This window comes from Chiroxiphia lanceolata, chromosome 21 (assembly GCF_009829145.1).
Source record: "Chiroxiphia lanceolata isolate bChiLan1 chromosome 21, bChiLan1.pri, whole genome shotgun sequence".
NCBI lineage: Eukaryota > Metazoa > Chordata > Aves > Passeriformes > Pipridae > Chiroxiphia > Chiroxiphia lanceolata.
Window position 1 is genome coordinate 1,152,061 of NC_045657.1, and position 27,692 is coordinate 1,179,752.

Sequence of the window (27,692 nt, forward strand, 5' to 3'; positions counted from 1 at the left end):
TGTTCCCAGCTCGCCCGCCCGGGGCTCTCCCGGGAGACGGAGCAGATTTTCCCGGATCCTGCAAATTTAGCCGTTGACTATGGACTGAGTGGTAACTTGTTTGACAGCCCCTGGCCTAGTGCCTCATGGCTCTGCTGGCAAAGAAAACAAATCTGTTAATAAGATATTTTAACTGTGACAACAAGGAGGAGGAGAACTTTCCAAACATTCATTTATGATAATTACAGAATAATGATGGCAAAAAACAGGTAAAACATGGAGAGAAGGTTGAGAGTGCTAACAAACATGATATAACACATCTGTTCTCACAAGGGATGTATGTCTAAAGATTAACATGTCAAAGAAAATATAAAAGCAGGTGGTAACAGCTTAACTAAAGCTGGTTTGCAGCAATACAAGTATTCCTAAGAGCAACATAAAAGAAGAACAAGTACTTGAAACATTTTCTCAAACCCAAATCCCCGCTGCATAGAAAGTCAATACACTTCCTTGAATGTCTTCAGAGTGGCAGACAGACAATGTGAACGCTGAACCCAACAGTAATTAACTGTCCCCATCAATCACAGGCTGAGTAAATCAACCCTGCCAAAGGCACACATGTCCTACCAAACCACAGACCCTCCCTCCCCTCTGAGCTGTGCCCACCATGGCCTGGGGGATTTAAAATGCCCCCAGCCACTGGTTCAGGTCTGGAAACACTCCCTGGGTGTGCAAAGCTGCAGGAGGAGAACAGAAGTGTTCCTAGCCCAGCTGTGCTCCCCCCCAGCCCACGTGTGCCTGGTCCTGGATGTCTGTGGCACCTTGGGCATGGACACATCCCTACCTTAATCATCTGGGACAGGTCTCCAGCATCAGCCAGCTCCAGGACAATGTTCAGCTCGTTGTCCTCGATGAAAGAGTCCAAATACTTAATGATGTTGGGGTGGTTCAGTTGCTGCAGGTGGAGGGAATGCAAGAACACTCACAGTGCTGGAGCAGTGACAGCTCCAGACACAACACCCGCCCCCGCTGTCCCAGTGAGCACAGCTCAGAGCAGGGACAGCCACACAGCTCTGAGTCACCACACAAAACACCCCCAAGAAACAGCATTTCTCACCAGCACAGCATAAGGAAAGTGTCTTGAGTAAAGAGCAACTCAACCCCAACAGCGTGACACAACCCCTTCTATTGCAAACTTGCAGAACATTTAAAAACAGCGTCCTGAAAGAAGTCTTGTTAAGCAATAACTGATTTTTTTCTCCCCTGTTAAATATAAACAAACCCCAAATGTTGATTACAGTACCCCTTGGGGTCTCTTTGCCCCTTAAAAGAACAAAATTACACTAAAACTCTGACAGAGGAAAATAATGCACAAACTGCACACACCAGTTTATTTTTCTGATTATTTATGCTTCTATAAGCTTATATATTTATAAGCTTTATTTGCCAACCTGAAAACAATTTTTTTCTCAAAACAACCACCAAAAAAAAAAAAACCCTGGAAAAAGTCATGAAAGTCCTTACCTTCAGGAGGTCAATTTCCTTAATGCAATCTTGCCTAGCCTTGGCATCCATCATTTCAAAAATCTTCAAAGACAAAACCACAGAAGATAAAAATGAAACAACAACAAAAAAATCACTTTAACAAGCAGTTGGTCTTTCCTTCCCCAATTTGTATATCCTCTACAGTAATGAGCATTCACACAATCCCCAGATCAAATAAAGATCAATGTTTTCTTTATTTTGAAACCACTACAGGGCTAACATTGGGGCAAAACTATTTTTAGAACCTGTAGGCAATGCTCTAAGTAGCCCAGAAAATAAAGACACTAGTTTGTGAATTTACTGTCGTGATTTTCGTTGCTTTAGTTACTGTTAATTTCATCTAGAAAATAAAAGACAAAGTGTTTACTTTTCTCTTTTTAACAGATACAGCCTCCACTAATTTCTCCATGACAATTAACAATAACTTTGAGCATTAATATTAATTTTGTAATAGTCAGAGAGTAAGTCACTAGAAATGAGAGTTTACAGGGTCTGTTCAAGGATTAAAGGGAAATCTCCTCAAACAAAATGCTAGTCTGGACACTGCCCAATACTTGCAGTCAAGTTACAAATCTACACTGCTGGCAACTAAGTTTTTTAGAAATTCTTCTAAAATTCCACGAGCAAGCTCAGGCACTGTTCCCTCTCGTGCTCTGTGTTCCCATGTTGAGCTGTGTCATGATGGCAGGATCCCCACAGGCCAGAGGGGCTCCTTCTTTCACACACATTTAACTACAATCTCACTTGGTAAATAACTTTAAATATTCAATTTAAAATCTATTTACTTTATAAAGAGGTGAAATTTAAAATAAACATGAAATTGCACTACTGCTACATAATTCTGGTTTGGAAACAAAGCCCCTCCGGGGTGCAGAGGGACAAGGACCCTGCAGTGCAGTTCTCTGGCTCCAAGTGATCTGGGCAGGCCCTTAAATATCCCCATCCTGCTCCGAGCAGCAGGACTGTGACCTGAGGTGCTCACCTGCACTTTCTTTAATGCCACAGGCTTTCTGTCCAGCAGACACGTCGCTCTGTAGACTTCACTGAACTGGCCTCGCCCAATCTTCTTCTCCACCTGGAAGTCTGCCAGGGTGCAGCGGTACGGGAACGCCGTCAGCTGCCTCTGCGGGGCCAAGGGACTCGGTCAGGGGCTGCACGGGGGCTGCACACCTCCTGCTCCCACAGGGGCTGCACAGGGGCTGCACACCTCCTGCTCCCACAGGGCTGCACAGGGGCTGCACACCTCCTGCTCCCACAGGGCTGCACACCTCCTGCTCCCACAGGGGCTGCACACCTCCTGCTCCCAGAGGGCTGCACACCTCCTGCTCCCAGAGGGGCTGCACACCTCCTGCTCCCACAGGGCTGCACACCTCCTGCTCCCACAGGACTGCACAGGGGCTGCACACCTCCTGCTCCCACAGGGGCTGCACACCTCCTGCTCCCACAGGGCTGCACAGGGGCTGCACACCTCCTGCTCCCACAGGGCTGCACAGGGGCTGCACACCTCCTGCTCCCACAGGGCTGCACAGGGGCTGCACACCTCCTGCTCCCACAGGGCTGCACAGGGGCTGCACACCTCCTGCTCCCACAGGGCTGCACACCTCCTGCTCCCACTGATGGTCAATGGAACCTGGGCTGGGCACCTCCTGCTCCCACTGATGGTCAATGGAACCTGGGCTGGTCCCTCTGCAGAATGGTGTGCCCCCAAACCCATCACCGTGTGCCCCCAAACCCATCACCGTGTGCCCCCAAACCCATCACCGTGTGCCCCCAAACCATTGATGTCCTGCACAGCTACCAGGGACAGGCTGAAGCCAGATGACTTTTTCCAGAAGGGAATGAAAGCCTTGCCTTGTGTCTAAGGAACTAATTAGTCCCACACTGCTCTCCCCGCCTGTGCCACCCGGGAGCTGCCGCAGCCCTGCAGCAGTGCCAGGTAAACAGCCAGGTAAACAGCCAGGTAAACAGCCAGGTAAACAGCCAGGTAAACAGCCAGGCAGGGAGCACGGCCTGCAGGGACTGGGCATCGCTCCCCAGAGCCAGCCCGCTCCCCTCCGGAATTAGCACGACTGCCAAACAGTGCTTAAAGAAGAAATGGTGAAAATTAATTACTCAGAATTACCACACATGCCAAGCAGAAAGTTTCCAAAGCTTCAGCATTGAGCCATTTCAGTTTGCACCAAAAACCACAAAAAGAGAAGTACCCAACACAAGGGGAGGGTGGGGAAGGAATGAGCCATCAGTCCCAGCCCAGCCCTGAGCAGACAATCCCAGCATAAGTGTCCCAGGAGAGCAGGCTGGGAGAGCTGGGTGTTTGAGGAGATGACTATTCCCACCACTGTCATTTCCCACCGCAGAGGGAGAGGCTGGAATTAAGATTTAAAATGCAGGTAAAACAGTCCAGCATCTTTTGTCAGCCCCACATACAAGACATTGTGCGGGTCTCTTCCAGTGTATGTTTATTTTGATGAGTAAATAAGTTTGGATTTCTTTTCTTTGCAACAGAAATAAAACTGACCACTACTCAACAACAACAAAAAGCATCCATCAGGCATTTCAAAATGCCTTCAGATTTCAAGGTGTGTTGTGCTACTCTGAACTACAATCACAGTTATTCAACAAAGGTTTAGTGAACAAAGTCGTAAAATTCAGCATTTTTAAGAAAACAGACCCATTAAATCCCCCAAATAGTAATTTCTGACCCACAAAAGCATCAGTTAATCAAGACAAGCTGTTTTGAAATTGTCCTTTAAAGCATCGTTATCACAACAGAGGAGCAAAGCCCACAATGGAAGTTCATACTCCAAAAACCCACTTCCATTTGGTAAATGCTGACGATACAGAGATCAGAACAAACCACACACCAGACAGTGAAAGACCACCAGGTGGTTTTGGTGTCACCTTCCCCCTCATCTCCTGCAGCCCCAGGCTGGCTGTGGCCAGAGCTCGCCCTGCCCTCCCACATCTTGCCCTGTGCCAGCCTTGGGAAGTGCCTGAGGATGGAGCTCTGGGAAGAGAGGGAGCTGCTGCCAAACCCAACAGCTCAGGTAGTTCTGAGCCCCAGCAAAGACCAAAATGCAACCCCACAACTCCAGCCCAGGCCTGTTCATTCAGCAGGTACATCACTGGAGATAACTCCAGGCTGTCATGGTCACCAGCTTCCTCAGTTCAAGTTCCCTAAAAGAGAAACCCCCTCCTCTGCAAATGAAGCCACACTTCAAGGAACTATTTTTGAAAGCCAAGGCCACAGGTAAGTTTTTCCATCCCACACCATGAGCATTCCAATAGTCTCATGCCAGGAGAAACGGGTTTCATTTCTTTGGGCTAAAGACAACACAAACCCAACCCAAGGCCTGAACAACAATGCCCAGAGATGACAGGTTGAATTAGACCGAGCTATTCATGAAGGTAGGTGGCACAGAAAGGAGAAGGGCAGTCCAGCAAGTGCTTCCTTAAAACAGTTCAGGGAGTGTTTCCCTTCAACGTCACTTTAGTCTCCCCTTCACTCTGGAACAAGTCACCAGCCAGTGGCTGCAACCAAAGTCTGGGTCAGCTCTCAGTGCTTGTGCTGTGCTTGGAGTAATACTGAATTTACAGAAGAAAAAAAATCCCAAAATAAAGACTCAGGATTTGTTTCTCCAAGTTTGGCAGTGCACACTATCCAATGAACTGGGAGCATCCTGTCACTGATGAGGGAAAAGGTATCCTGCAGATCATCAGATAAAGAGCAGAATGCTAAAATCCCACTGCTTTATTGTTTACAGACATTCTCCTTTAAGTTACTGAATTAACACCAGAGTAAGGCAACATGGGATGAAAGCAGACAAGCAAGTGTTCCAAGGAATCAGCCCCTGCACCTTCTCCATTTAAACTGGCTGCGATCTCTTTGCAGGGATTTGACAAACAGGAACACTCATTAGTGCCCATCTCAGTAAGATGGGGAGGGGGTGCTGGAGGGGATGGAGGTGGTGTTGGGGGGGATGGAGATGGTGCTGGGGGGGATGGAGGTGGTGCTGGGGGGGATGGAGGTGGTGCTGGGTGATGCCTGGACACCTCAGCTGACTTGTTCTGGCACCCCCAGCACTGCAGCTGCATATTTACATATGCAATGACCCAGATTTGCATTTGCTATCACAACCTATCAGACCTAATTAAAGTAACAGAGCTTTCCTAGAGGGAGAAGATGTTTGACTGCAGCAGAAACCAGGAACCCTCCTCAGGTTACACCAACCACACCAAAAGCCCCCTACTGATTACAGGCCACTTCCCCTCAGCTTTAAACTCAGCCTTCCTTCCCTTATGCTTTGCTGTGTTAAAGGGAAGCAGGAAACTCTGCCAAAAACTGTTGTAAGGACACAAAGAATACCTAAGAAACATCTGCCTTCTCTGAACACCATTCCTATAATCTGGCTTTATGCACATCTCACTTATTTCACAACTTCTGACATGGGGAACCCCACTGTTCTCACACCCTTCTACAATTAACCACTACAGTTTTTCATAAAGCTGTCAAAGAAGCAACCCCTATTCATTCAAACAACCCACGATCCTTATTTCTGTAAAACTCAGAGTTTTCATGTACATAAATTATGTGTAAAATTAGACACCACCACCACCTTCAAACCTGTCCATCAAAAACACATTTTCTTATTTTCAGGACAGATTCAGGCCCAGGTCTGCACGAGAGCAGCAAAGCTGAAACTCTGCAGATCAGGTCTCAAGGTCAGTGATGGAGCTTGAATTAAAAAAAAAAAAATTAAAAAGAAAAAAAAGGGGATTAAAAAAACCAAACCAAAAGAGCTCCAACCACTGGATGCTACGAAAATGGGGCTGTTTGCACATTTCTGTTGCCAGGGCAGATGTAGGAAGGGGAAGAAATTGTTTTGAGACAAAGGCTGTTCTCTTCATCCTCACAATGAAGTCTCATTCTTTTCCTGCTCCATAAAAAAAACCCTATAAAAAGCCAAAGATCAAAGTCAGTTAATTCCTCATTCGAATAAAAAGGCCATTCATTTTTAAGCAGAAAGGCAGAGATTATTCCAAGAACAAGCTCTTCTGGGCATCTCCTCTGGCAGACATGTGCTCTGTGAGACGGAATCACTGATGCCAGAGCACAAATTCCAAAGCTGGCAAAAGCTGGAACAGGCAGTCCTTGTCACGGTACTTGAGGGAGAAGTTTGCCAGGCTTTTAGCCTCAAATTTTGAGGTATTACAAGATTTTCTGCAAAACAGAATTAGTAAGGTCTTGTAATACTAAAAAAATCCAGTGGCACCAGAGGCAGCTGCACAGGCTGTGCACTAGGAACACAAACAGGCCAAATTTCACACCTGGCCACTGGATACAACTCCCTCCACATCCTGCTCCAAGCACACGCGGGTGGGACACACCCCCTGAACACATTTCTCTGTTCTACTGTTCCTCATGAGTAGTTGTACAGCTCTGAATTTGTATTTTGGGATAAGGAAGAATAAGAAAAACCTGTTCTGTAGAAAGACTCTCAATCTCCAGACCAATTAGTGTTTGGCCGATAAATTTACCTCTTTGTAGTTCCTTAAGATCTGGGGAAAACCTGAACAGCCTCAAGAGAACTGTGGGAGCAGCTCTGCCTGCAGCCCTAACCCCTCATTCGGGGCACAAATCCCAAAGTATCAGGAAATCCTGACCTGTGGCCTGTGCAGAGCCAGGGCTGTGCAGCTGCTCCCCCACAGGGCTGGGAAATCCCAGCCTGGATGAGCTGGGAAAGGGGAACGTTCCCTGCCAACTGCACACCACATAAACCCGGAGTGCTGGTGTTAATTCAGAACAAATCAGTTGTTTCAGTGCTGACTGGCACGTGGAAAGCAGGCACCAGTCAGCAGCCTGCTCAAATGGCTACCAGGTCAGGATTAGATTACTTGTAATCAGCCTAAAAATTGTTAAAGATGGGTTAACCAACAGTTAAAAAGTCAGACACCGCAGTCTTCAGATGCCAATAAAAGCATCTCTCCTGTAGAGCCATGAAATGAAATATTCTTTAGAAGAGGAAAAACGTACTCGCCCAATTAATTTTCTGAAATCTCATTAAAAAATTTAGCCCGACTAAGTCATACACTTCTGACCTGAATTTTAATTATCTTTACGCTGGATATAAGTTTTTTTTCTGATATTTGCAATGCATCATTAATTTTAAAGGAATGGTTTCCTGCTTCTAAAGTGCATCCTTCATCTGAATGACATTTACTGTAACTAATTTCACCTTTAAAAGACATCTGCAGCAGGACTGGGGGGGCTTCAGCCCCTCCAGTACAACACACATTTCACAAGCAGTGATTTACTATCAGCAGCAGTGCTTCAAACCTTTTTAGTGTGTCCCAAATTACACACCTGCCTCCCTTCCATAATGCCTACCTGAAAAGAATTTTGCATACTTTGAGGTTGAAATTCCAGTGTGAATTTATGAGAACACATTAGGACAGATTGATTAAAGGAAGAACTTCTAAGCTCTCAGGAGATGAGGAAACTTTTAAAATATGGATTACCCTTCAAACAGGTAGCCAAGTAATTATTGAAGAATACATCAGGTTTTTCAATTTGAGCTTCAAAACTAGACTACACAGTCATCATAAAACATCCTTCACCTCACCTGGCACCTGGAATTTAAAGTTTGTTGAAGAACTTGGCTTGAATTTCAAAGTTTGGCTGTCCCTACCAGCAGATATTTGTACTAGAGCATGATAAGGAAAGAGAGAAATACCAGCTTGAAATAATAGAAATAACCTCTTAGCAGTTCTGCTGCTAAGCTGTGAGTATATAAAAGGGTTGTTTAAAAGTGAGTTATAGTGTTTAGTATGAAAACTAAGTGAAAAATTATAGCTCCATATTTTTATATCACTGATTTACTCCTAAGTATCTTTTATTCCTTACTGCTGTAAACACTCAGTAATCTGGAGGCTCATATAATTGACACTTTCACTCTGGAACATTGCTGGAAAATGTTCCTCCTCTTGCTCACCAACTTCCTCGGGGTAACACTGGGCAGGTAAGGGAGGCAGAGGCCAAAACGTAATCAGCACTCATATCATGCCCCCAGTGGAAGGTAGCCTGCCCTCTAAACAGTATGATTTTGTAATATGCATTTTTCTAGTTCTCTAGTAGACTGTGTATTTCTGTTCTTCAGCTTTTTTTTATGTTACTTTGACAGCAAAGCCAAAGTCTTCCTGCAGTTCCAATTCCAAATGAGCTCATTCTCAGAAGAGTTAATAGAGCCCCCCATTAACACAACTTGGGTACTACCAGAGTTGGGGGGAGGTTTCACTGAACAATGACCATACAGCAAAATGAGCCCACTCAGCATCAGCATCACAGCAGAACATAGATTATTAGCTACTAATTACACTTAACTATGTCATTACAAATTCTAACATGTGCTTCAAGATGCCATGAACGTATCTGCTGCACAGGAACACTTCCTAATCTTGTTCATGAAATAATTACAGGGGCACTATCCTGCCAAATGAGGCAGTAATTAACCCTAATTGCTCAAAATGCAACTGGCTAATTCTAGGAGATTAATCAAGGGGATTCAATTATTATTAAGTGACTTAATATGACAAATTGCTGCATTAGGAGAGGGGGCTTTGCTCCATTGCAGGGTACTTTCCCAGGATACAGGCACGGTTGTGTTCTGTGTGTAGGCAACTCCCTGTGCTTGCACAGCCCACCCTGGGCAGTGTCAGAGCTTTCCCAGTGACCAGCTCTTGTTCAGGGAACCCAGATCAGCCCCAGACTGCACATTGGGAATGAGAAATCCACAGGCACAGCCCCTTCCCTGCAGCAACATCACACCATAGGCACAAGGCTCTGCTTCCTGACAGCCCTGCCAGGATGCCTTTTGTTTGCTCCTTAAAATAACACCCAGGTACCCCTGGATTGCTCTGGTAAACACACAAACAGGCTGGAAAACACAAACAGCCACAGCCCCCAAAATCCCAGTGTCACCATGACACAGCAGGCAGATTCATCCTGGGTTTAGCCCCCTTGTGCAGAGAGATGAGCTGCCACAGTGACACTTCATAACAGTACAGACAAAATGCATTGTGGGATGGATTCCAGACTCTCAGACAGCCTACAATCCCACGTAGGATGGGCTTTTTGTTGGTAATTACCCCTTTGGCATTTATTACTAAACTATAAAAGGAGATAAAATACATTTATTCACTTACACAATCATCTGCTTTACTTTGGCCTTTTCTTCAAAGAATCAAAGACAAGAGAAAGCCAACACAGTGCATGTTTTCATAAAGATGATTTAAAAATACTTGCTCTAAGCAAAAAAATCAAACTATTTCCTTTTTCTCTTATTACCATCAAAAAACCTGGGTTCAGGAAGCTGTGGCTGGCTGGCAGAATCCCAAACTGGATATACCCTAAATCTGCTGTAACTGCACTAGAAATAAAGGAGGGGGGTAAAAAGAAGGAGGCTAAATGCTAATAAATCTGTGGACCTTTATAGAAGGAAGGGAAGAAAACACAGAATGAGAAAGCCTGGAGACACACACACACACTTACCTGAGGGTCATGCTGGAATTCCTGCCCTGGCAGCTTGCACAGAGGGTTGTTCTGGTCCCCTAGATGATGTGGGTGGTTGTGCTGCCCTTCCATGGTATCATACCAAACTCTGCCTCACAGTTCTGCTGGAGGGAACACAAAGGGGAGAGAGAAGTCTCATCACTGCCAGAAACTCTTCCCCGGGACTGCCTACACAGGGTTGCTCAGGGTAGCAGGAGCAGAGTCCTCCCCTCCCTCCCTCCCTCCAAGTAACTCACACCCCTCCCAAAGGCAGAGCCAGGAGCAGAGCAGGGCAAAGCCACGCTTGTTTCAGGAGTTTTGGCAAGTATTCACTCAGCAAAGAACACAACCTGACCTGATTAGTGTATTAATAGTGCATGCCTGGCACTTGGGCAATGACTAACTCCTAATTTAAAACGCAAAGGTATTTCAAATATTTGTGGGAGTGGGGTGTTTCTGTGATGCAGAACAAGGTCTGTAGCAAGTACTGCTCAGTCCTTTTAACAGTTGTCAGTGAAATAAGTCTTTATCTCTGGCAGATCCTTCCCAACACCAGCTACTGTAACATGGGCACACACAGTACAGGGGGAAGGCAGAAAAAGGGTTCTTGTTTCTTCAGCAAATGAATCTTCACTCTAACAGACACTCACTGGCTGTGGGAGCTGCTGTTCCTGCTGCACAGAAACAGCTGAGCACGAGTTACTCTCAGGTAAAAGTTTTCCAAAGTTAGTACCATGAAACTTGAGTGGGAGAAGGAGAATCACTGATAGTGTGAAGAAGTTCGATTTTAAGATTCCTTCTGCCTCAAGCATCTGTAGGTTTACTAGTAACCAGGTGAATACTTAAATAAAACTATGTCTTTTAATATCAATGTTGAAGTGTCCTATGAAATTCCTACCTCACATTACATTGCTGGAATGATCTTAATTATGTTATTAATCAAGATTTGGAGAAAGGCTGTTTACTTGAAGGGACAATGTACCACATGTTCTCTCTCTTCCAAGTCCACAAGCACAGAGCAAACCCTGCAGGCCATTGACCCCTGGCTCCTCACCACAGAGCTCCACAGGAATCCAGACCCTTCCCATACACAGCCCCCATTAAAGGCATGTCCAGACAGTGATGGGTGAAGTGTCCATCCACTGTGTCCTGCCTTCAGAAAGGGCTGGAGCTCAAAACAAGGACAGGGATTTACTTCTGAGTATGAGAACCCGAATCACCTGATCACCCACAGGTCTGGGACGTTCCTCACAGAACCATAACTCTCCACGAGGAAGCTCAAGGTACAATTCCTTCCTGTGGGGCCTGGACAGCTCAGGAGATCCCACGTGCCACAAGGGGTACGGGAATGGGGCAGGATTTGGGTTCACGCACTGTTTGTTTAAAGCCCTAACCCAGCCCAGCTGGAAGCAGAGGAAGGAGGAGGAACAGAATAGCAGCTTTGAAAAGAGATCCAGCCCAGCTCACATGACACAGCTCCTGACACCTCCAGGACAGCGTGTCCTGCTCCAGGCTGGCAGCTCGGCTATTCTGGGCTGTTGGCACAGCCAGGGCAGAGGGGAAGGGGATCCCCAGCAAGGGGCTTCACAGAGGGGCTTAAATAGCAGCCACCAATCACCACAAAGGCACTTTGTTGTGTCAAAAAAGGTACAAGGTACACTCTTAGCACAGGCACATTTTTACTTTACATTGTCCTAGCTCTGCACTTTTCCTTCTCAGGTGACAGGCTCCTTTATTCTTGCTTCTGAATTTCCTACGAAGCTTTGCAGCATCAAACATTTTCAGACTGAGTCTTGACCACGACTGTAAATTAAACCATTTTTAAAATGGCATGAAGGATTATATGTCTTTCCAAAAAGCCAATAAAGGAACAGGATCATCATCATGGGAAACATGACCAAAGTCCCTGTGGGATGAGCAGCTTCTTCTCTCAAACGATTGCCGCCCTTCTGTGGTACAGTTGTTACTGCAGTCAGTGGCAGCATTCCCAGGTAACCTGGGGTTTCTCCAAAGCCAGGGAAAACAAAACCCCTCTCATGCAGCCAGCTCCCCTGCCACATCCCAAGCTGCAGCTCCTCTCTGGGTACCTGAGTGTCCCCACACCCCCATCCCGTCCATCTGACGCCTCATCAGCAGAACGCAAACCACCCCCCCCACACCCCTGGTACCTCGCAGGTACCTGACAGGTGGGATTCTCAGGGCACAACAGCCCAGGGCACTCGGGAGCAAAGGCCAGGATCATTAGTTACGAGACACTCATTAAGGAGCAGAACCTCATCAGCATCTTGGCATCCAGTCGGAGCCGCCCCGTGCCCCGGGTGCCGCTCCTCGCGGAACAGCTGTGCCCAGTCTGGCTGGGTATCACCATGTGTCTCGGGATGCCTCCAACTGCACTGCAGGCCAAGTGATTTGCTCCCAGATGTATAATCAACATGACAGGACCGTGCACCTCTCAAGCAGGCGGCAAAGCAGCAGTTTGTGCTCAGTGTTACAACCGTTTTCTGTACCAGCACTTTTCACCTCCTGCAAGACACACCAGCTGCTCTGTGTGCCAGCGTTCAGCTCTGCTGCTGCCCACCACACACACACACACACACACACATATATATGTGTGCTTTTCCACTCAGCTACTACACCCTTCTCATACCCTCTCACCACGCAGGGACTTAGAGGGAGAGCCAAGCACCTCTGTTTGGGTGCCTCATGTACAACAAAACAAAACAAAACAGCAAGTCTGATGTAGTTCCAGAAATCCGCAAGTTGTTTAAACACAATCAAGTACATTAAACTACTGCACAAATTCCCATCTTTCAGCATACACACAGAACCAGCAGTGACACACACCCAGCAGGGCACCCCCAGAGCTCCCAGGTGGGCTCCTCCACCCGCAGGGATGTGCTGCGGGCGGGAGCTCCCCCTCCCCAGGACGCTGCTCACTGCAGGCTCCGCAGGGGCAGAGCAGAGCAAACTGCTTTACAAAATAAACACAACCACAGCACTAACACTTTCTTCCTCTCTGCTGCCCAATAATATTCTTCCTCTTCCTTGCTCATAAAATAAATCTGCCACGATACTCTACAAGATTACCTATATATTTAAATGATGATCCTGGCTCATGATTACATCCTCACTGTGGTTCAGGGCACGTGCTGTGGGGAAGGCAGCCCAACCCTAGGAGAGTACTATTTCCGAGTGACTTTTATTGTCCATTATCTTATACCATTCCTGTCACAGCCATGATGCCTGGTAGGAATAGTTCACAACAGAAATATCTTTGTCGTTAGTATTCTCATTGCAATTTAGTCAGATCAACCTTTAAATCTCATCCATCACACTGAAGAGCTCTGGCAAAGGAAGCACAGTAATATATGCTTCCATGCAAACCCTAATTACAGGCTAGGTTAAAAAGCCCAGCCCGTTCCTTCTGCAGTGCAAGGTGACAGGAAATCCTGAGCATCCCTTGGTTTCTCACTCTCCCTTTTTGCTGGTGGAGTGCGTAACCCGTTCATTACAGCAGACTGATTCTGTCTGGCACATGACAAACTTACTTGAACCCAACAATTAAACTTCTGACAGTGTTTCCAAAAGCAGAGAGTATTTACTGTAAATGCCTGACAATTTTTTTCCTCTCCGTTCATCTCTCTCAACAGTCACCTTATGATGACTGGAAATTACCATAAGCAAATAGCAGTCTAACATCCAAAAAACCCCTCATGTTAATGTGAAATACACACCTGCCAACACTGAAAGAATATGAATATGAATGTTAAAGGAAACAACATGAGGAACTGCACTGAAATGCTTGAGACAGGAGAGAATGCTGCAAGAGCACACTTAAAGAATTTTTATTTATATAAATATATATATGAAGAATTTAAATAAATAAAGAGTTAAAGAATAGGAGTCAGCAAAAAATTGTTCAGCAGTTAATTAACAGCACAAACTGTTAAAGTGCAGTAAACAGCTTCAGAATTTTCGGCTTAGAATCAAGATGAAACTGTATCTGTATTCACAGGCAGAGACATTACACAGTGTGAGTTACACCTGCAAAGCCTGGGAATACAGGTATAAAATACATGGAACTGTGAACAGACTGTTAAAGGCAATACATAAGATCAACAGTTACACAACTTTGTTAGATTTAGTAACACCTTCCATGACCAATTTTATATCATCTCGTTACGTTCTTTTACATTATATACTATATTATATATATTATATAATATATGCTCATTTATATTATCTATTATATTATCTAGTACAACTTTACTCATGCTCATTGACAAACTCTAAAGGGCAACTGAAAACTGGCAGAAATCAACTTCCCAACCTTTAGTACCAGGGAAGCTTTAAAGTGCAGGCCCTGGATCAACTACTAAAAAGTAATAAAAGCCATAGTCACCAAACACACAAACAACAGTTGTGTTTTAAAGTAAAATTCTCTTTATCAGTATTTTTAAGTACTAAGGACCCCAGCTGTGGTTTTTAAGTCACTGCACTGAAGGGGCTCAAAAGCCCCAGAGCTTTTTCATACCATGTCAACAACTGATAGTCATTGAACAAATGCTGTGACAGACACTGGAATTCACTGTTCCATCCCTAGAAGCAAAATGACATTAAGTCAACTATTTAAAGCTATTTGGAGCCACCTCACTGTGGATGTCAATAAAACAAATGCTTCCTGCCAATAATGAACTGTGTCAGACTTCCCATGCTGCTTCCAGTCACTCCCTACACCCAGCTCAGGTCCATATTCCCATTCCAAACAAGCAAGTTATAATTCCTAATTCTGTCTTCTAGTTTGGGGGAAAATCTAGTAAAATGGCCTGCAAATGGCAAGGTGTGGCACAGTATTCTCCCCTCCCCAATGTACCACGGTGTCTGAAGATGCTCCTGGAGTTTATCCAACACTTTGGAGAGAACGGTTCAAGTGCCCATTTCTCACCACCAACCAGGAAGGCATGTAGTTTACTTTAAAAACAAAATATCCTGGCTTTTAAAGTTTTAATCTGAGTTAAGGGTTGGGTTTTGCTTGGAGGCATTTCTTCTGTGTTATAGTTTCATCTCCCCACAACTTGGTCCTAAATCAAGACATAACTGTCTGTGTAAGTCTCCTGAACACCCTTCAGGTGCTCTGTAGCTCGATCCATCCGTTACAAGGGATGGTTTCACTGGGCTCCTATTAAACAGTCCCAGGATCAGTGCCAGGAGTACTTGGTGATTTATATTTATGACTAAATAATCAGTGTGATATAAGGTAAATGTTCCTTCTCACCAGCCTAATGGGACCATTCCTACCTCTCATTTCACTGCATGGAATTTCCTAGTGCAACATCACATATAAATATTTATGTGTGATGTTTGTGTGAGGTGTAAACACCAAATCCACATTCCCATCCAAAACTGAGGATGGACAGCAGTCAGCACCATTTGAAGTGACAACAGTTCCTCTGAAGAGAGATAATACCATGGCCATGCTACAGAAATAGCAGGTTGCATTTTTCCCCAACTAGTTTTTACTTACATATGTTTCAGATAAAGAAGCCAACATACCTTAATTTATATTCTCCTAGTTGCAATTTTGAGCCCTCTGAAAGATTCACTATATTCATTTTTACAACCTTTGAACCATTGCAGACAGACCTCTCAGGCCACCACTGCTGCTAACAAAACACATGTTAAAAATAAACACATACTAAATCTACCTGGAATTTTACTGTATTGCTTACCAAGCATGCAACAGCATGCTCACATTTTAATTTATAATGCAATAAAGCTTTCCAACACGAAGCCAAATTATTTAAGAACATTTCTGTTATCCTCCTTGGAATTCATTCGTTTCTGACGAAGGAAAGATTAAATATAGGTTGGGAATATATTCATAACGTATATGTTCACAGAAACTGCCAGACATTTTCACATCATTAACTCATAACTGAAATAGGTCCCATCCCTGCAGCCCTGACACACACACTGTACAGCCCTGGCAGCTCCACTCCAGGCTGGGGTTGGCTCCTCGCAGCTCCCGGCACAGAGCGAGGTGACAACCCCCGAGTGACACCCGGCCCTGCTCCCAGCAGCACCCCAGGAACCCCTGGGACAGGGAGCAGCACCCTGCTCCCAGCAGCACCCCAGGAACCCCTGGGACAGGGAGCAGCACCCTGCTCCCAGCAGCACCCCAGGAACCCCTGGGACAGGGAGCAGCACCCTGCTCCCAGCAGCACCCCAGGAACCCCTGGGACAGGGAGCTGCCAAACTCCAGCAGTCGGGCAGACTGGTTGTTCCCAAGCTCTGGTGAAACCCTCCCGTTTAAGCCAATCCCTAAAATAAGTTTCTACCAGACACAACCAAGATTCCAAACGACTTCCACAGCCCGTTCCTGTCAGACACCTTTTGCAACCACCCACCTCCCGCAGGAGCACAGGCAAACAGACCAGCCGAAGCCACTAAGACAAAATCAGATGTAACATCCAAAGTACAAAAAAAAAATCTAAACAAGCTCTGCTGCTACAACCCCAAACCCCAAATGTGGGATCTGTTCAGTACAGCCTGTTCTCAGAAAGCTTAACAAACACACAACCTTAAACCCTAACAAAGTTTTCTATAAATGTTTATATACATACGTGATTGGAAACACCACCACTCAGCATGGATAAATACCTTTTAATTAGCACAATTCCAAGTATTCGAGAAATATTAAGCAAACCTCACAAAGATACTTCTGAAATATTGCTGTAATTTCTCAAATGTTCAAGGAAAGCTCAGGCACATCAAAGAACAAGAGGAAGCCTGTGTCAGATGGGCTCAAAATCCGTGAACCCGCTGTAACCAACTCTGCTCGTGCAGCTTCTCCCTACAGCCGATAATGTGAGTCTTTAACAGACACCAGATCCATCCCAAATCCAGGGAAAAGGAACGGAGCAAGATACAGACATATTCACCCAGCTTCAAACCATCAGGACAACAGCTTGAAGTATTCACATTTCCCATAATCAGAAGGAAGAGGAAATGATGCTGAGAACTGTGCAGCCCAGCCAATCCAAAGATCCATGTGATCCAAATCCAAAGGCAACTTCAAAGCCGCCCCATAAAACCCTGCCCAGACCTTGCAGGCACCAGATGCTGGCACTGCAGGAAGAGCTTGCACAGCATCTGGATCCTGCAGGGAACAGCCAAACGGAAGCACAAACTCTTCCTGGTGTAAAAGGATTTCATGTTTTCCTGCTGACAAAAATAGCTACGTTGGAAACACGTTTGTGTTTTTTCCGCCCCAAAATATGCTAAGTAAGACTATTATCAATATTGCTTCTAAATAAAAGTCAGCTTCCCTGCACGTTCCCGAGCATCCAGAACTAACAGCACCAGTTTTCCAGATATTAATGCAGCTCTTTAGTTCATACCCCCCCTTCTGTACCCCTGTAGGTAACATCTCCATCTCCCCTCCTGCATGGGCACAGTTGTCCTTTAAGAACAAGAATGATTCACCAGTACCTGCAGATCGAGACCACAGGGTAAAACAAAGAGGATCTGTTCTTTATAACGTCTGGAGAGCTACTTTTATTACTTATTTTGATGACAGACAGGGTTAATGAAGTTCTTGCAAAGAACTCTCTCTTTCCTGGGCTAAATGCCCAAATTCTTTCAGGATTCACAAGACTTGTCTCTTTAAATTGGGTCCAATTTTTTTTCCCTACAGAAAGGCCTGCACAGAATGTTCTGAAGAGAAGCTGGGAATTAACCTTTCAAGAAAATTATACAGAGCTTGCACATTTAGTTATAAGAGACAAATCACATTTCACACTGTATTCTGCCCTCTATAACAATCTTCTATTACTCTAATAAGCTTCAATGTTGAAGCACAAACTCAGTAGTATCAGATTATTAAACCCCAAAAGCTTACTCATGGAAACAAAAGGCTTCTACCCTGCCCACCCTGCATTCTTTCCCTGCCCCCCGACTGCCAAGACCCCACGCTGATCTCACACTGATCCTGTGCTGTTAGAACAGGAATTCACCTGGTTGGGGGAGCTGGGAAAAGTCCATTTTGTTTCCCAAGACAGCTCTGCTCTCCCCCCCAGCTGCCTTTGGGACTCCCCCAGCCCTGGTCAGCACACAGGCACTGATGGGGCCGGGCACTGTCTCACCACACAGGCACTGGCCATGGGCACGGGGAGGACCTGCCCTGCTACAGTGAGTCACCACAGCCCCTTCAGAGCACAAACCAGGGGGACTAAAGGAGATCCCAGCAAGTTAGTCACAGAGTAAGTTACTGCATACCTTAACATACAAAGAACTGAGAGCAAACACAGGTAGAGAACCATCCCAGCACTGTTTACCCTCGGATGGTAAAGTTCTTACATCTGACAGAATGTTATAAATTGAGTAATTGACCCACAAGGAAGTAAAGAGCTCAAGGGAGTTAAAAATTACCCTATAAATACCATAAAGATTAACAGGTTTGTAATACCCACCCAAGCAGCGCTTACTCTAAGTGGAATGATTATGAAAACACAGCAAGAATATTTACTCCACGGCCCTGAGTTCAGTATATACAGACTCCACAAAAGGCAGCGCTGGTTCTTAATACGCTGACAGCTGAGAGTCACCACTTAGGTTTCCCAACTGATTAAAGGGTAGCACAGACACGCAGTTGTGACTTATTTGCTTCCTTGGAATACATTCATATATATTTAAAACCTTTTGAAGGTTGCTTGGGGTTTTTTGTTCCAGTTTTATGTTTTTGAGGCTCATTTTTTCACAACTCTGACAGAAGAACTGATGAAACACCAACAGCACAAAGAATGAAGCAGAACCTCCATGAATGAAAGAGGAAGGAATGTTTGTGTTCATGTTTGAGATCTATTCTACCCTGAGCCCCTTCTCTTGTCACAGTAATGACACACATACACCCCAAGAACCAGAGCCACCACAGACCCTCCAAGACAGGCCTGACACTGAGAGTGCTCCTTCGCAGGAAACAAAATGTTCCAACGAGGAGAAAACCCACACCTTTTCAGGATGGCAGCAACAAGTGTCCACAAGGTTAAGAACAGGACAAGACACTTCAAGTGAAATTCCTGGAAGGACTGTATTGAATGTACTGTGAAGTTGCAATCTATGCTGCAGGTCAACATTCCCCAATTATTGCACCATCTGCAGCAATTTTCATCTCCAATTCCACAGTTTAAAAACCACTAAGTTAAGGAAAAAGTTACTCTCCCGAGTCAAAGAGGACAGTTGGCTCTAAGGAAGGAGGAAAAATCGTAACTTGTGTTTGCCTGCCCCACTGGAGGCAGGAGACAGGGCTGTGTGGGAAGGGAGCAGGGCTGGGCCACCTCCCAGCACAGGGGCCCCGGAGGGAGCAATCCCAGCCATGCAGCCCCTCTGTGCTGTCAGTGTGGCCTCCCAGCTCCACTCCAGGCACGCCACGAGCTCTCAGCAGCCTGGGGACACTTCCCACCGCGGAGCAAGTGGGCTTCCCAAAGCCCCAGGACAAAAGGAACCCGAGAACAGGATCTGTCACCGAGCTCTGCAAAATGAAACACTTGCAAATCCTGCCCGGGGTGTGGAGCAGCACCTGCTCCGTCAGCAGGCTGGGCTGGGAAGGGTCACAGCCCTGAGCAGCAGGTTCTGCCCCCTGCGATGCCCCTCAGCAGGGGAGGAGATCACAACTCACTGCACACAGTGTGGGGAGCAGCAGCATGGCCACAGCCTGCCCCAGGGGGACAGCATGGCCCGTCCTGGGGTCCCACCACATCCGACAGCCAGGGGTTCTGGGGCCCCAAAGGTGGGGGGATGCACTGAAATGAGACCCCTGGGGAGGGTCCCTCAGCTGTGTGCTGGCAGTGCTGCCGTGGCTGTGGGGATGCTGCTGACAGGACAGACGCTCCTGGGGGAAGAGCTTCTCACCCCCTGCTCAGAGGGGAAGCTCTGCCCTCTTCTCTGGCAGTGCCACGCTTGGGTTTACCGCCCCCGGGTTCTTCAGTTCGGGGGTCTGAGCTCACACATTCCCACCCCGTCCTGCCACCGCCAACACGGGACTGGGAACTGTCCCTTCCCTCTAACCAGGAGGCTCGTTTCCCAAAGGGCTTTCTGGAACAGCATCAGCAGCGTCTGCACACCTGGAAAAACAACACTTCAACAGAATGTCCAACCGATGTTACAGAACCAATTCCCCCACTGAGACTGCGGAGGGGCAGCCCCACAAACCCCGCTGACCTGAGCACAGAGCACGGCACTGCCAGCCCCAACAGAGCCAGCACAGCAGCTTCACACTGCCACCCAAACCAGCCAACACGGGAGAAAATGAGAAAATAAACTGCCTTCCTAAAAAGCAAAGGCATTGGGTTGGTGCCCGAGGTCTGTCCAAGGGCAGGGATGGGCTGACACCTCCTTTGACTCATCATGGCAAGCGCAATACAAAGGTTGGAGTCCAGAGCTGGAGAACAAAGTTACCCAAAGCCAATAAGCACAAAAACTTTAAAAATGCCTGGGGACTGTAAAATGCCTGTTAATAGTCCAGAGGGGTTAAAACCCAAAAAAGATAGAAAGGAAACCACCATAAGGGGAAAAGCTGGATGCCAGCAGCAACAACTTTTTCATTTAGAAAGAACGATCTTACCACTCCTGCACTTTGTGATCAGGCATGTCATAACTGTTTTAATAAGTTTTATAACTGTCATGGTGAATTAGCTCATGGAGCAATAAACCAGCACATCCAATTCACAATCTCACACTTCACTTCGCGCAGTTCTGTGCACAAACTCTACTCCTGCCATACTGAGATCTCAGCAGAAAACACTCAGCCCCAAACCTGCTCTTTTTCAGACTTCATTGCACCTGGACTCCATTAAAAATGTGGATTTGCTGCTTGTTTCCTTGATAGCTTCTAAACTACCTGATTTCCTTGGGTAAAACACAGTACAAGCACAGGACAGACACCACCACCCGATCTTCCCAAAACACAGCACACAACAGGAGTCCTGCACTACCTGCAAGGCGCTTTTTTCTTTTGAGATGCAATCAATAATGAGCCTTCTGCCTGCTCACCAAGCATCTGTGAGCTTTCAAGAATGCTTTGGAGCCCAAAATTCCTCGAGTCGCATTCACTTACACCACTGGGTTTCAAATAGATCCGACTCCGCTGTCGCTTCACTTAAAGTGTAACAGGAAACTCAAATTTGACTAAAAGGTTGTATTACATTACTACTGAGTTTATATGGAAACCTTTTTAGGAGTAAGAAGCTAAGGGGAAGGTTTTTTTCTCTCCCATCTGCGACAGGCAGCTGTTCACTGCCTGGAATCTCTGAGAGCAGACACTTAAAGTAGCACCAAGCTGAAGTAAACAATTTATAAATTTAATTTCTTTAATTGCACTGACACCATAAAACTATTTGCAATTTATTGCATCATGCCATGTAATAAGCCATGTCACAAGACTAAACACTGGAAACCACATGTACTTTTTAACTGAATAAAAAAAATATACTTTTTTCTGAAATATTTTAAAATGTTAAAAAGCAATCCAAGAGACTTCTCCAGCCCGGACAGCAGCGGTGCTTACAGCGAGTCCAGATGCTGAAATACTTCGCGCAGGTTAGGACTCGAAGTAATCATGATCCAATCCAATATGCATATAAAAAATAAGCCAAGATAGAAAAAGACCTATCTACCCACAAAAAGGATCTGACAGCATTACAGACTTCTGCATTCAATCCACTATCAAAAATAACTCCCCGTGCTCTTCTGTTTTTAAACAAAACTTCACTTACAAGCTCTAGAACGGCCACCTGGTCCCACACAGGGAACCTCCTGGGTCCTCCCTGTCCTACATTCCAGCCAGCTAAAGACAGCAGCTCCCAACCTGGCTGTAGGAACACACACACCTCCACACACCCCCAAACCTGCAAGGAAATTTTTAAAAAATATTTTATACACCTCCATTTTCTACGTAATTTAGACACACTGCAGCAATTCCAGTCTGCTGGGAAAAAAAACCACTGTGACTTTAAAGTCCTGAAAACCTAAATCTAGATTTTGCATGCAAATGTTTTTGGCTTCTGGGTTTTTTTCTTCAAAAGGAAAAATACCAACATCACCTCCCAGTTTGAACACACTCTTCTTCTGCCTCCCAGAGACTACACTTATTCCCCCGTTTCCCTTTGGAGACACAGCTCTACAGTGAACGTGGAGTTCACGAGTGGAAGGGACCCATTCCAGGCCACCACATCCAACATGCTCTGCAGCCAACAGACTCCCTGGCCCCAACAGCAGCAGGAAGGGTCCAGCAGGTTCCCCCAGCACACAGCCCAGCCCTGCACTGCAGCAGCCTCTGATCCCTCCGTGTGCCATCCCCTCTGGGAAAGGCAAGGACACAGCTTGGGAACAGCTCCCAGTGTGTGGGGCGAGCTCGGCCATCCCGGGGCTGCCCGACACTGACACCCCAACTGTGTGTTCTGCTCAGCCCCAGATAAACTGCATTTATCTGCTGCACTCACAGACCTACCAATGCAAACACCCACGAGCTTGCTGAGCACTGCCATGTGCTGGCACTAAAAGCTTTGCAAAGGCAGGGTGAGTACAATAAACACAGCATTAACACCATCTAGCAACAGAAAGAGCTATTTTCAAGGCCTCTGCCTTCAACAGGACAAAGTGTTCATTCTGCCCATTTTAGACAATCTTTAACTGTTTTGTGCTGGGAAAGGCTGTCCTGTCCAGTCCAGGAGTGCAGTACAGACACGTGTGAGCCTCCTGCCTGTCCTGGAACCAGGGCCACAGGGGGTCATCCTTTTCTTGCCAAATGCCACACACAACACAGTCCAGCACCTGGAGAGGTGTACACTGAGTCAGTCACTGTGTTCCCACAAAAGGTAAAACAGACTGGTTAAGTGAGTTGATCACACAAATGCAGGAGTGTGTGTCATGGGCAGAATGGCTGTTCTTGACTTCCTCAATCAGAATTCTGTGCTCAAACCATAGAGAACCATGAGCACTGTCTGCCTGTACAAGGGTTGAGTTGTAGCAAAACTGTGGGAGTTGCAATTAGAAACAAGATCGTTCAATGGTGAAGATGAGCCCAACTTGTAAAATGAAGTTCCATGCACTTACTGTTCTCATTTACTGGAGATCTCCATGAACAACCTCTTCTGCAACAAGAACATCTAAGAAAAGTGAATTAGAGTGACAAAAACTGAAGCACAGGTTGGGCAGTTAAATTCATTTTCCGTAAGGACTGGATCCCAACCAGGCTTTCATGTAGGACAGAGCAAAAGCCCTACAAGCCCCAAAGGTGTCACTGGTTCCCACTTCTGTAATTTCATTTGTGAAATCTTCCTCTGCTCCTCCAGGACAGTTCATTTTCCTGCTTTAAATTCGGACTGAACACATTTGATTTCTCCCTCCTGCCTCAGTCACGGGGGCTGGTCTGTACTGCCAGCTGGGCTGTTGTGATGCACTTCTCAGAGCCTCGAGGTTAAATATATTTGGCACCGTGTAAAGGAGGAGAAGATGTTAAAATACATCCACTAATTAGTCTTTTACACATCTAGAAGGCTGCAGGTGCACAGGAGGGGGACTCGCTGGTAACCACCCCATTTTACAGTTAAGAGGGTAGAACAGGAGGAAAACCCATACGGGTATTTCTGGCCCCTATCCCTATACAAACCAAAATATGGGCAGTATTTTTTACTCTGAGAAAGCAACAGCTCATTCAGTACACAAAAAACTCTCTCAAGCCATTGCAAGAGGCCTTCAGACCAACAGGTAGGAGTCAATAAAGCCCAAAAGCAGAGGGCGGGAGAAATCTCAGAATAATCTCCCCCTATTTTCTCCAGTACAGACTCCATTACTACATGAAATGAGAAAAGCCAGTGTAAGCTCAACATTTTCAGTGTACATTTCAGTGTTACAGATTGACATGAAACTTTTCAGGCAGGCTCACAGAAGGCAAGTACAACCAAAAAAACCTGTTTCCCAGTATGGGCTTGGAGTCCAAGTTATTCATCTTCACCTGCTCTTTGCCCGACAAAATGAACAGTGAAGAATTTGAAAAGGTGCATTAAAACTCACATTCCAATTACGTCTGTTCTCTCTCATAAAACACCTATTTGTCAAGAAACAGAATTCCAGAGGAAGGAGGGGAAAAGGAAACAAGCAGAAGCGTCTTATACATCACAGGTGTTAGGAAAGCAAAAGGCTGGCTCTGCTCTGACAATTCCTTTGGGATGACAGCAGTCACTCACGCTCTGTCTAGAAATCTCACTTCCCACAGAAAATGCTCTTTTTCCATCATAATAAAAGTTCCTCACAGCCCCTTTTTTTTAGGTCTCTAAGGCTCAGAGCCAGAGGAAACAGGGGCAGCAACACCCTTATCTAAAAGGAGTTCCTTCTTTTTTTGTTGTTGCTTAACAGAATACGAGTGTCACAAAAAACGTCGACAGGAAAAAAATAACAGTGGAAAGAGTTTGACGCAATGTCAGGAGACGACTCAAACGTAAAAGCTGCAGAAATGCGGCAGAAGTTAAACGGTTACTTACAGTGATTCACAAAAATGAACTTTAAAGGAGACACAGAGCTGACAGCAAGACAGTCACAATGTGTCAGGAACTCGCATCACTGGACTTGTAATTGCTACAATATTTCCTATCAAACTACTTCTCCTGCAATAACGCCATAGGCAATCACCATAGGCAGAGAGATTCCATGTGTGTGAACAGGCAGACAAACAGATGGGCTCAGAGATCACCGCTACTCTAAACAAGCATAAATCACACTTTGGAGGGAGGCACATGTTGGGGGAGGAAAAGATGGTATTTCCTAGTTCAGCTCTACCATGTGCTCTCTCCGGAGCCATGTGTGCAATCCCCGCAGCGCTGGGGTCACCCCGCAGTTCCCATCTCTCGAGGCAGGGCAGGTACGGGACCAGGGGACCGCCGGGAGCTGCGGGCTCAGGAGACGCCTGCGAGAGGCAGCCGGGCAGAGTCTCGGGGCCTCCCGCGGGTCTCTCCGCCAGCCCCCGGAGCTCGCGGAGTCCTCCCGAGGACACGAACCGGGGACCGGCACATACCGGCGGGGCGGGGGCCGCGCACGGCTCGGCCGGGGCGCGTGTGCTCGGAGCGGCTAAAATGGAACAAACCCCCCAAACCTCCCCAAAGCCTCCGAGCGACACCGACCCGCGCCAACACGCGTGTCCGTATCGCGGTCCCAACTCTGCCCAAGTGGCCAGGCCGGCGGATCCCCGTCCTGCGGGAGCGATGCCGACCCGCGCGGTGCGGGGCCGTTCCCGGCCCTTCCCGCCGCCGCCCGGGCACGTGCGGGCCCCGCGGCCCGGGCCCCCCGCTCCCGCGCGGCCGCCCGGGCCTCCCCCGCCCACCCGCGCCCGGCCCCGCGGCCCGGCCCGGCCGGGGCTGCCCGGAGGGGCCGCGCGGCGCCGGGGCCCGCGGCGGGCACAGCCCGGCTCAGCCCGGCCCGGCGGAGCGGGGCCCGCGCGCTCACCTGCGGCCCGGTGGAGCGGTGGCGGTGGCGGTGCGGGGCGGTGGGGCACGGTGCGAGGCGGTGTCGGTACCGGGTGCGGGACGATGCCGGTGCCGGGTGCGGGAGCCCCTCCGGACCGAGCGAGCGGCGCCGCGTCCCGCACGGAACTTCTCGGCGCGCGCCCGCCCCGCGCACGCGCCGCCCGCCCGGGCGCGCGCGCCGCCGCTGCCACGCAGGCCGGGCGGGGGCCGCGCGGGGGGCGCGCGCGGGGCGGCGCGTGCGCGCTCGGCACCACCTGACACCCCCCCCCCCGCACTCGGCCCCGCACCCCGAGCGCGGGGGGACAGGGGGGCACTGGGGAACAGGAGGGCCAGGGGGCACTGGGGGAACAGGGGGGAGCTGGGGGAACAGGAGGGCGCTGGGGCCCGGCCCGGCCCCGCCGCCTCCCGCCCCACCGCCCGGCCCGGCCCGGCTGCGCTCCCTGCCCCGGAACGCGGCGCTGCCCCGCTCCTCCCCCGCCCCGAGGGCCGGCGCGGTGCCCGCGGCGCTCCCCGCGACCCGCTCCCGCCGAGGCCACACCGCGGGACAGCCGGGGCGTTCCGCGGCCGCGGGCCTGAGAGAGGCACCGCCGAGTTCCTGCGGGAACCGGCCTGAACGGGTCCGGCCCCACATCCGTCCAGCGCTTCGCGTGGAAAACCCTGAATCCAAACCGCTGTGCTTTGCGGCTGCAGCGCTGGTGCTGGGGGCAAGCTGAATTTCAGTTTGAAATTCAACAGGTTTTTTTACAAGCGCGCACAAACGTGAAAGCGAACGTGATTAAACACAAGCGGAAGGAGCGAGGCTCCCCCGCGGAGGAGGGCGATCGGTCCCGGTCGGACAAGTGTCAGTTCTGTCAAACTTCTGCCGGGATGTTCGCGGGAACTCCCCGCGCTGGCACAGCTCGGCGCTACCGCCAGCGAGAGCTGGAGCGGTGCACGGGTGCACCTCTGCCACTGGAACCATTTCCACCAGCCCTTTGCCAGTTAAAGGGAACACTTTCTATTGCCTTTTTTTTTTTTTATCAGTCCCCTAAGCCGGACGGGTTGAAGTGCCCCAAGCAATGAGCGTGTAGCCGATCCCAGCAGGGACGGGAAGGCTGTTCGCTGGGATCACTCCAGGCACCCGGGATGGAGCCGCGCACACACGGGGAGCCCCGTCCCTGCGGTTTCATCCCATGTGTCCCGTGCCTGGGCCTCTCCGTGTTTCCAAATTCCTCCAGGTGCGCTGCAGCTGTCTGGAGAAGGCAGTGGGACACAGTGACGCCCTTCCCCGCAGCACCGAGGGATTGTTGTGTGCGTTCCCCGGGAGCAGCGGGAAAGGCCCGGTCCGCACCCTGTGCCTGAAGATGAGTTCAGTTCCCGAACATGCAGCTTCCAGGGAAGTGCTGCCGCCCCTCTCTCCACTCACTGCATCACCTACGCCCACAGCAGAGCTGGGGGGAACCTGCTGCCCGAGACATTTCGGTTCAAACAAGTCACTTTTTCCAGCAGACTCCACTCACGTACTTCAAGCTCCAAAGTCATTCTGTGTTTTGCAGAACCCGAAACATCATGGCAGGTCTTTACTCAAATGGCTTTTATCCGTCAAAACTCCTACTTTTAGGAGAACATTCTTGCAAAAGCAGTGCCACCTCCAGCACCCAGAGAGACCAGAAACTGCAGGATATTCAGATGGTTTGGGAAGATTTGAACTATTCCTTCTGGAAATGTCACTGGCTTTTGGGTTTGGTGTAAAGCTGTTTACACCAAGCTGATGGACATTCAGTTTGGGTGAACACAGTAAGGTCCGGGGGCTGGAGTTTCTCCCCTTTCAGACACTGTAAAAGTGGATCCTCTCTCCCAGAGCCTCTCTGATGGCGCAGTTCCTCTCCGGGGTGCAGATGCCTGCACAGCTCTGCAGTGCTTCTCACTAGAGACAGAGCAATAGACACAACAGATGGAAACTAAGAGGCCACCTGGTTTTAAAGCAAATCATATCATCAATCTATCAGTGCAAAATCTGAAACATGGGAAAGTGCTTAGAGAAACAAAATTAATTCCATTTTTTTTCTCCAAACTCGATTTTCCCAAGGTCTGTTGATGTGCCATTTGCAAAAATGCATTTCTTT

At 47.9% G+C, this 27,692-nt stretch overlaps 1 protein-coding gene across 3 annotated transcripts in view; it reads right to left on the reverse strand.

Moving 5' to 3' along the window:
- Positions 1–26,367, reverse strand: part of NEK6 (NIMA related kinase 6) — a 45,229-nt gene extending 18,862 nt beyond the window's left edge. Inside the window, exons 1-5 of one of the 3 annotated variants that reach the window (XM_032707998.1) lie at positions 26,347–26,367; positions 10,073–10,194; positions 2,507–2,647; positions 1,504–1,566; positions 824–934 (exon numbers count right to left, since the gene is read on the reverse strand). In XM_032707998.1, the coding sequence (XP_032563889.1) occupies positions 824–934; positions 1,504–1,566; positions 2,507–2,647; positions 10,073–10,165 (408 nt within the window). In that variant the 5' untranslated portion in view covers positions 10,166–10,194; positions 26,347–26,367. Of the gene's footprint in view, positions 1–823; positions 935–1,503; positions 1,567–2,506; positions 2,648–10,072; positions 10,198–25,567; positions 25,751–26,346 lie in introns of those variants that run through there. The other 2 variants (XM_032707996.1, XM_032707997.1) reach the window with 2 other exon arrangements.
- Positions 26,368–27,692: the final 1,325 nt, after the last annotated feature.